The sequence below is a fragment of the Cygnus olor genome, chromosome Z, assembly GCF_009769625.2.
Source record: "Cygnus olor isolate bCygOlo1 chromosome Z, bCygOlo1.pri.v2, whole genome shotgun sequence".
NCBI classification, from domain to species: Eukaryota; Metazoa; Chordata; class Aves; order Anseriformes; family Anatidae; genus Cygnus; species Cygnus olor.
Genome location: NC_049198.1, coordinates 53,104,514 through 53,114,944, shown reverse-complemented (window position 1 = coordinate 53,114,944; position 10,431 = coordinate 53,104,514). Strand labels below are relative to the sequence as shown.

Here is a 10,431-nt window from a genome sequence, read left to right as displayed (position 1 = left end):
ATCCAAACTTTGATGCTGTGCTGATTAGCACATCAGTATCAGCAAAGATGAGTAACATACAGCTGGCAAAACTCAGCTGGCCTGCTCACAGTCCCAAGTCCTGGCTCTCGGTGTTTCTGTGCTTTGGCAAAGCTTTGACAAAGCAGTCTTTTTCCACCAGATGCAAGGGTGAGGAGCAATGCAGTATACGGACTGTTAGAGGTCTTGGATTTACTACACAAATTATAAACCATGACACTAAGTTCACTTCAGTTTAAATCACTTTCTGACCTTTTGGCACTGTGCGATTTTAAGTACTGATGGTGCAGGCTAATGTATTGCTGAGTATAAAAGTGCCTTGGGTCTCCTACCCACACTCTGGAGTGTAATATGCCTTTCTATGGACATTGGCATATATGGGCATATGTGGACAGTGGACAATATGCCTTTCTAATATGGACAGTGGCATGCCTGGTGTTCTTGATGAGGCTTCAGCACTGCTGTGCTACCACATGCGCTTACCAGGGACGCTGCAAATCCAAACCTCTGTCTCCTGCAACAGGTGGTTTTAGCAGACGATGCCCATAAAGTACTGAGAAGGCACTGCAGTATGTCTTACACTTCTTTAGTGTCTGAAATGCTGGTAACAGCTGGGGACAGAATGCCCAGCTGCTCTCTTATGCCTTCACTCCCCTTCTGCCCTCCCAGTAGTGGATACAAAGGCTGATTTGCTCTCTTTGACTTTCAAGGTATGGGGTGCCTTGAAGTGCACTGGCTCAGCAGCAATAAGCCAGACGCCACAACACTGCAGATGTTCTCCCCCCGGGACTGCGTACAACAATGCCCATAAAACCTTTGGTACTCAATAAAGTGTCTGAAGTATGGGGGAATGTTTCTGAACATGGAATGAAGTAATAAAAAAGCGAAAAAAAATAAATCACTACTACACTCTTAAATATGAACTTTTTTTTTTTAATTTTACAAACCCACAGATGGACCCAAGGACTTATACACCACTTGCCCCATGCAGCAAGTTCTTGTTCAGTTGCCAGAAAAAAAAATAAAAAAAATTCAAAAGCATTTGAAGAACCATTTTCTTGAAGAGAATAGACTTTGAAGATGTTTAGCATTATTTTTTTCAAATATTTTAAAATGTTCAAATACCTGTCATGTTTTCTCACTGCCTCAAACATCCCGTCGCCTGCTAGGGAAAAAACATGTCTGGAGTCTGAGCTATCAAAATGCTATTTGCATCAGGAGGTCTGAAAAGCAAAAGCCTGGTCCCACTTTTAAACAGACATTCCTTGTGATGGTAGGAGGATGGAAAGGTCAAACAACAGGGATCCTCTCTGTTAGAGCCTCAGTGCTGTTACCCCTGCCACGAGATGCTATCACTGTGCAGCAAAGCAGATTTTTTCCTCGACTTGCTCATGGAGCTACTGCTCTGGTATTGAAGTTACTGGGATTCAGCAAGTAAATAAAGGAAAAGGAACACTAAGAGACCTTGGTGACATAACCATTTGCTAACTTGTAGGAGGCTCTAAGAGCCAGTGTATGCATACTCGCTGGTTCTGTGAAAGACTGTGGTGCAGAGGGTTTAGGTCGTTAAATGAAGGACCCAAGACCGTTCCTCTGGCAGGTGTCTTCTTTCTGGGACAGCTGATCAGCTAGATTGTTCTGTTTCTCAGTTTCTCCTTCTGTGAAGTAATCATCGTTACTAGAATAAATTGAAAGTGCGCTAAAAAGCAGATAGATAAGGACAGAACACTGAATCAAGAAGAACTAGTTAAAGAAACCGCCTTCCTTAAATGTGGAACAGGACTATGCTGTGTGATCTTAAGCCTCTACCTAGGTCCCAGAAAAGCCCACTCTCTCTCTCTCTCTCAGAAATTTTCCTGTAGAAACTTTCACTACGTGATACAAACCACGAATCACCGCAGCAAGCCTTTATTGGTATTTATATACTCTGCTCCAAGGCCAATGGATGCCTTGAACGTGAGAATGAGGCTCAGATTTGACTTTCCATCCTGTGAGATGATGGTGAATGCAGGACAGTAATATCGTACCTGCAGCCACCAGCACTGCTGAGGAGATGCACCGTGTCACTCTGCAGTGGATGAGATCTCTCAAAAGGTAGTCTTTACGCTCAGCTGTACCACATTACTGGATTTTAGCTAACTGGCCACTACAGAATAAAGTCCCCTCTCTGCTGATGTGGGAGACAAAGCGGTAGACTAAGTCCCTTGAGAAAAACCCAATAAAATAAAATTAACCCCAACAATAAAATTCAAATAATTTACTGCTGGCTAAAGCCAGAACACAAAGATGCTCATTGCTATGCTTGTCAGTTTGTTTGGACTGCTTTGGCAGTCCGTAAGCTCACTAGACCGTGGTCTTTTTCCTTCATATGCAAAGCTTCTAAAATGGGACTCTGCCCTCTAAAGATGATGTAATAAATAATTGTCTCCTCCAAGTCCTTCAAAAGCCACAATTTCTAAATGCAGCTTTTTTCGTCTGTGGAGGCACCCTCCCTTGTTTCCACCCACTGAAACTACCACCTGCTGTTGGTGATTATCTCGTATTTACTTTGTGGGCGGAAGCCTGGAAATAAAAAAGATGGTCACACTGTAGACTTCTCATTTCGCACAGGTGGGAAATGAGATGTGTATCCCCAAGTATTAGCTAAAATTTGACACAATACATATACTCCCTACCGTACATCAATATATGCTCATAAAGAATTCAGCTACACTTAAAGCAACATCTGGGCTTGCCAAGAGAAGTGATTAAAAACTACAGAATTGCACATTGATTCCTTTCAAGTCAAATGAAATTTAGAAAAAATACAAAAAGATAATACCTAATTAGGAAATGTTGAAGTAGTCACTAACCATTCAGAACATTACTCTGATTCTGTAGCTGCTCTGGTCAAAGAAAAAAATTTGGGCAAAGTATTCCCTCCACCCGTTATTAATTTAAACAGTCCATTTCTGTAATTCCTCCAGGTACCTAGTATATTCTACGTGTAGTATAATCTAGTACCAGGCTAGCAGCTCCAAGAAGAGCAGGATCTGCTAGATTTGAGACCACCACATCCACAGTTTTAACAGAGGACAGAGCCTGTCTCTGTATCACATCTTTGACAGCATTAACATAGTGGCTGGCTAGGACTCCAGAAAGGATCACAAGAGAGGGGTTCACGGTGTGTAGAATGTTCACAACTCCAAGGCCTAATGCTGTACCAGCTGAAAAAATAGAATAAAAAGAAATTAAGTAGAACACTCAAAGCAGTCCAAACATCAATTTTTGAAATAGGTCTGTTAGCAGCTAATAACACAGTAGTCAGGAAAGAGTTTTGTTCCCTATGGCAGAAAGTTTTTAATTTTTTATCACAAATGTTTGCCATTACTCTTTCCTTCAAAGAAAAAAAAAGGCAATTTTATTGCACAATAATGCATTATTCAATGATATGGATGTGAAAGACCAGGCAATGTATTACCACACTTGTAATATAAGAGAAGATAGCAAAGCATTATTCTAATTTCTCAGTTCTACCAGCTATGTATGAGGAAGGGGACTATGTCTGAAGATAGTAAAACAGTAAATAATCCAATGTAAAGTAATATGCAGATTGCCTTTGCTTCCTCAGACAAGACATTCCCTTGCCTACACTGAAATGTCCCAAAAATTTTCAATATGAAAATCTTGAGACCTCACTTCTTTTTTTAATTTAAAGCCAAACCTGATCTTTGCAGGAACACAGAGACTCTTCAGTACATCTTTTGCTCACATTTCCTATAACACTGTATTTAACTTTTCATTAAAGTTAGTAATTATACACGGAGAGTTCCTTGACTCTAATGCAGGATTGTTGTTTGTAGTGGTACAGTGCATTACCATTTCTGTATCCTCCAACATCTAATCATGTAAGGGCTTTCCAGCCTGCGGCTGTCTTCTTACCTGTTCTGAGAATGCTTTCTGCTTTTGTGTTCCCAAGTTTAGCTGCCTGAATGAGATGTGCAGCACTAACAACTTCCTCCTTCTTCATTGACATTCCTTCCACTAAAAGCAGATCCGCTGTTTGAAGAGGAGAGAAAGTCAAGAGAAAAACATGGTGATGTGGTAAGTCAAGAAATGGAGAGTAAACAGGCAGTTAAGATTTTTACATCTCTTTTACTTGCATACTGAAGCCTGAAACCAGAGCAATCTGGCCAGCCCTGAGTTTAGCAGTCATATCCATATTCAGGGACCTCTTTGTAGATGCGGGACATCAAATTCAAACACTTGTAGCACGGTAATTCACCAGTCCTGTCATCTGCCCCAAAACTTCACAGAATGAAAACATAAATGTTCTCAACTTGAGTCAACAGACCGAGAAGCTGTTGCTGAAAGATGATGCCTGCGAAACTAAACCTCTCACAGACTCCCTGTCCAGTTGGCTACCTTACAGCACACTTAAAAAGGAGAAACTGAACTCTACTACATGATTATCGCACTCTTGAAGCCAGAGGTTCCAAGTATGGCTTGCCTGCATATTGCAATCACGGAAGAAGAATTGTATTGTACTGTACAGGCTGTGGCAGCTCATCCTGGCCATAGACAACAAGTCCAAGCTGACTGCCTGTATACCTGTTTGTCTCCTCCTCAAAAAAAACAGCAGGTCTATTCTTTCTTTTTATGTCTTCTTTGCATTTTTTTTATATGCTGCAGCTTAAATATTTAAAAAAATGAGGTACATAGATACCATCATGCAGCTTCTTAGCTTCTCTCTGCAATGCTATGCCAGAGGCATATGCTTCTATACATCCTTGGCTACCACACAGGCACTCCGGTCCATCCAGAGATACAACAATATGCCCAAGCTCAGCGGCACAGAAAGAACTGCCATGGATCAATTCGTGCTGGTGAACGATTCCACCTCCAATTCCTGCAAAGATACAAAACCAGCCATGAGTAAAAACGACCAAAATACAGTTTCCAAAGGCCCCAATTCTGTAGGACATTGAAATTTACATATTCTAATATAGACAAGATAAAATATGTGCATCCGTGGTCCTCTATACAGAATCCTGAAAATGACTGGTTGTTGAAGAGCTCTTCTCTGTTCAACACACCTACTAAGCGAGCTCAAAGCTCTCTCCTATTCGTATAAAACAAACCAGTAAGTAATGCTTATTCTTTCTTCCGAGCTTATGCTAAAGCCTATGGATAGTACCGAACTACTATGACAAATCTTTAAGAGCTTGTGGGTCATGCCCTTTATGCACAAAGCTAACCTCTCAAGTGGCCTTAAAATTTTGCAGTTCAGAGGATATGTTTTAACAGCACAGTTTGACAGCTGTAGAATGATTGTGAACTCTGTGTTGAAGACCCAGGGCATTTAAACCCAGTCCCCTCCTACTCCTTCACAAACCCCAGGTGGGGATTTATCAGCCAGTTACTATCGCCACCATTCTAAAGGACTTAAAAAAAAAAGTTGCACATATTTGCTTTTGAGATATTGTATGTCTTATTCAGGTGCTTATCTAGCTGTTCTATATGTATATCCTGATCTGACTTCTATTTCTGCAGATGAAAGAGAGTTAACTGATCTATAAAGCTGAATAAAGCAAAAATATTCCAGCTAAAGTTTGTCAGATTTTGCTTATTTCAAAAAAACTGCTTGCCTGCATAACTGTATCAGCAGAAATTCTTTTATCAAGAAGCCTGTACCATGCAAAAGGTTTCATTTGCCTGAATAAAGGTAAAAGTACCCCAAAAGGAACAAATAGATACAGTGGCAAGAGGATTTTTGGTTTAAGAAATGAACGTATAAAAGTTTTACAGGCACAATGGTGTTGTTTATGCTTTTAAGATCAGATGAGACTCTGAGTGATGGTACTGATATTTTGACTCTGGGTTTCACTGAACTGTAACATACCCACCTGTACCAGTGATGAGTGTTACAAAATTTTCTATTCCCTTTCCATGACCAAATTTCCTTTCTGCTAGAGCCGCACAGTTTCCATCATTGTCCACCCAGACTGGCAGGTGCAGAGCATCAGATATTGGGGTTCTGAGATCCACAGAGCTCCACTCCTGAATGAGTTTTGTGGAGTGAAGCACAATTCCTTCTCGAGGGTTTACCCGTCCACCAGTGGAAACACCTAAGTCCAAGAAATATAGGAGAGAAAAAACAAAACTAAGTCTACGTAAAACTTTGAGTAAAAATCAGGTTTTCCTCTGTGCATTGACAAGAATTTATATTTCTAATACAGGCTTTGAAACAGAGTGCTAAAATAAAAAATTCCATGTATTTCTGGCAGTGCCATTTCTGACATGTACAGAGAATTCGTAGAACTCCATTGCTCTAATCATGACACACCTAGCATCTTAGGACTAACTAAATGGACATTAGTCAGACAGTTAGTGTTCCTACTTCAGGCAAGATTGCAAAGAATTTTAATATCTATGTTTCTTTTTAGCAATGTATGAAAGACAATACGATAGCAAACTGTAAAAGTGTTCAAATTCTCCCTAGAATTAAAAAAAAAAAAAAGTTTATTGCAACGAAACCTTACTTAATACTTAGTTGCTAACTCAGCAAAAGCTCATTAAAACATACCTACTTTTTGTCATAACTGTGTAATCAATGTAAACAAGCATGGAAATAGCAGAAGCTGTCTCTTCATCCTCTTTTCTCTACTATCAGTTCCAGAAAGGTAAGTTAAATACTGCTGCAGGCATCTCTTTGCTGTAGTCACATAAGTGATTCTCAGGCAGACTGGGATACTGGCAGCAATCTACTTCTGTATTACAGAGTGCTAGCTAGGTAATGTATTTTTGGTAAATTTACTGTCTAATAGCAGTGAATAGATAGCTCTCACAAGTATCTCAAAGAAAGATTTGTGCATACAACTACGTCTGCTTTGGCTTAAAATTTGTGTTTGGTAAAATAAAAAAATAAATAAATCAGTAATAGCTGCTGATGTTCTTTGGGAATGATCATCTTTACTTTTCCCTCATTTTCATAAAGCTGTTTCTAATACAAATTCTTTGAGTGAGAAAAACCACCACGACTAGAAAACATAGAAACTAACTGTACAGCTGTTACAATCTAGACTTACATGAACATCAAGACACAAAGATGTTGAAAACTATTTTTTTTAGTGTTCTGCTTTTTAATCGCTCTTTAAACATGTTTTGAATAAATGGGAGTTCTTCAGAACAAGTTACAGTCATGTAGCTAGTTTTTTGAGTGATGACCAAAAGGAATAAAATGCTTTCCTCATAGAGCTACTAACAGAAAGCTTTCTCCTCATTTATTTCCAATGGTTATTACTTTTACGCTTGCCTATGACAGCTAGCCAGAGTTACTGATAATGTCTCCAGAATTAGGTCCAGACCTTCCTGTTCTGTCTTGCAAAAATTCCTCCAAACTTATAGGAACACTCCAACTTATGATCATTAGCCTTAAGGAAATAACTATCATCTAGCAAATTAATTATTCTCACAGGAATTATATGTCTTCCTCTAAAGAGAAATCTTAATTTCAACTAGCATTCTGATTCAAACTGTGAGGCTGAATGAGGCAATGAGCAGCTAACAAAAATAAAATAATCAGGTAAGAAATTTATTGTATTCTGTAGCGCAATTCCTCATTCATGAGGAATTGAACAGTAAACAGTCACAGAACTAAGTGGGCTGAAGAATAAATGGGGATGTTATTCTGGTAGAATGATAAACAAAAGGAAAGCTTTTTCCCCACATAAAAACTCCGTAAATTGGTTTCTGTAACACATAATACACCTAGCTGACTATAAACTGTTCTTTGATATTTGGAATACTGATTAATGCAGAGTTTGCCACCTTTCCTACAGGAAGTTTGAGACTTGCAAGATTCAGTATCTGGGCACAGTAAAATAGTCTGGCTGGTCAAGTCATGTGTATTACAAACAGGTAGCCTGAAAGATTTGATGCGAGTGTCTGGCATATATCTTATGGCTTTGTGTACTTAACACTGAAAAATATTTTTGAAAAATAAATACCTTTAAAAGTTCAAAATAACTTTTTTTTTGCCTATTGTGTGACTCAAGTAAGTTTTGGTCTGGAGAAAAACTGTCTTCCTTCAGACCATTTCTCAGCCAAAACGAGAATTTTATGTCCTCCTTAAAAATCCAGGACACGTTAATCAAACACCTTTATAAATAATTGCAATATGTAAGTCATTAAACTAAAGGAGTGCCTTCTGGTATAACCACTCCATTTAACATGGCTTTCTACAGAATGTGCAACCTCTGCAAATCTGTGGATTGCACCTAGCTCAGCGGTGCAGCTTATAAACTAGAGGGTAGAGGTGACACCCAGAGGAACCCTGACAGGCTTGAGGAGTTGGACCCTGTGAAGTTCAACAAGGCCAGGTGCTGCACCCAGGTCAGGGCAATCCCTCGTATCAGTACAGACTAGGGGATGAATAGATTGAGAGCAGCCCTGCAGAGAAGGACTTGGGGGTGCCGATGGATGCAAATTTGGAGCCAACAGTGCCACTGCCAGCAGTGTGTGCTTGCAGCCCTGAAAGCCAACCGTATGCTGGCTGCATCAAAAGCAGCGTGGCCAGCAGGTGGAGGGAGGTGGTTGTCCCCCTCTGCTCTGCTCTTGTGAGACTCTGCCGGGAGCACTGCGTTCTGCTCTGGGGCCCCCAGCACAAGAAGGACATGGACCTGTTAGAGCAGATCCAGAGGAGGGCCGCAAAAACGATCGGAGAGGTCTGGAGCACCTCTCCTATGAAGACAGGCTGAGAGAGCTGGGATTGTTTTGCCTAGCGAAGAGAAGGCTTTGAAGGCCCCCTTACTGCGGCCTTTCAGTGCATATAGGGGGCTTATAAGACAATGAGACTTTTTACCAGGTCCTATAGTGACATGACATACAGTAATGGTTTAAAACTGAAAGAAGGTAGATTTAAACTGGATATAAGGAAGAATTTTTTCATGATGCAGGTGGTGAGGCCCTGAAACAGGCTGCCCAAAGAAGCTGTGGATGCCCCATCCCTGGGGGTGTTCAAGGCCAGGCTGGATGGGGCTTTGGGCAGCCTGGTCTGGTGGGAGGTGTCCCTGCCCATGGCAGGGGGTGGGAATTAGATGATCTGTAAGGTCCCTTCCAACCCAAACCATTCTATAATTCTACTACACAGTAAGTAAGATGGAAGTGAATGAAAAGGTTGCCTTTGTCTCTGTTAGTTGCAAAACTGATCTAACGTTTTAGCCTTTTTATTCTGCTACAGTGTAACTGAGGATTCCACTGCGCAGTTGATCCTGGCCATAAAGAAAGGCTTACAGGCAACAATGGAAACTGGACTCAGCTGCATTATGTTTCAAGAGCTGTTTCAATATACACACAGCATCTGGGTCACAATTCTGAGACTGCAGTTAACTTAAAAATCCGTTTCTGCTATATACCACAGACTTTACATATGCTTCATTTAGAGAACCTGTAGAATGCGTCATTCAAAACCACAGCCATGAAGCTTAGAGACAACACAAACAGCAATCTTTTAAGTAGAGTGGGAGCCTCTCCTGTAAGTTTAATCGTGTTGAAGGTTAGGACTTAGACACTGTTAAAGCTTAGCAGATTGCGTTCCTTGCTGTTACAGACTAGGGCAACTTCAGTTTTTATAGCCAGCTTCTCATTTTCATTGACACTGGTTTTTTTTGTGTTAGGAATGTAATTTAAGAGTTTAAAATACACAGGATCTGTTTTAGAGAAATGTTTTAAATTAAGCGATAGTGATTTCATTACATGTTAAAATTCTCACTTGAAAAGACAAAAAAGTTGGTATTTATTAACTTACCTACTCCCAAAATTCTGCAGTTCAGATTTACTGCCTCTGATGCAGCTTCTATACACATCTTTAGAATTAAATCTAGTCTGTCCTCATAAGTTTTAGGGTTGAGCTGGGTGTACTTCTTAACTATTTCACCCTAGAAAATAAAAACCACAAACATAACACATAAAAATGTACTTTATGGTGAAATTTCTCTTCAATTTCAACACAAGTCAACCTAAAAATGGAAAGTCACAACTTTTTTCATAAAAAAAAAAAAAAAGTACATCTTAGGTCTTGGTCCTACAAACTGTTCTGTGTAGTACGATTCCTGATGACTATGGGGGACAAGCTTGCAAGATTAGGCCTTACATTCTGCTTCAACCACCTGTCTGAAATAAAATACATAATGAACACGTGGGTTGCGTAAGGAAATACTACAGGGGTTGCTGGAACTGTTGTTAGGAGTAAACTGTGATACAGCAGTGCAGTTAAGCTCATTTTTGAAGTGTTAAAAAGATCAAGAGAATAACAAATGGTAAAAGGACATAAAATCCACACCACTTTAAGAATAAAATGTTTCCAATTTGACTACCTGGAAGTTTGAATGGTTTCATAGATGCTGCTACTTTACCAGCTAGAGGAGAGTCAGC

General features: G+C 40.0%; 1 protein-coding gene across 2 annotated transcripts in view; it reads right to left on the bottom strand.

The window, feature by feature from the left end:
- Positions 1 to 935: 935 nt before the first annotated feature.
- GNE (glucosamine (UDP-N-acetyl)-2-epimerase/N-acetylmannosamine kinase) overlaps positions 936 to 10,431 on the bottom strand; it is a 33,100-nt gene continuing 23,604 nt past the window's right edge. For both annotated transcript variants that reach the window (XM_040540066.1, XM_040540067.1), the window contains exons 8-12: positions 9,806 to 9,935; positions 5,904 to 6,125; positions 4,724 to 4,906; positions 3,940 to 4,056; positions 936 to 3,224 (exon numbers count right to left, since the gene is read on the bottom strand). In XM_040540066.1, coding sequence (XP_040396000.1) covers positions 2,989 to 3,224; positions 3,940 to 4,056; positions 4,724 to 4,906; positions 5,904 to 6,125; positions 9,806 to 9,935 — 888 coding nt within the window. In that variant the 3' untranslated portion in view covers positions 936 to 2,988. The remainder of the gene's footprint in view (positions 3,225 to 3,939; positions 4,057 to 4,723; positions 4,907 to 5,903; positions 6,126 to 9,805; positions 9,936 to 10,431) is intronic.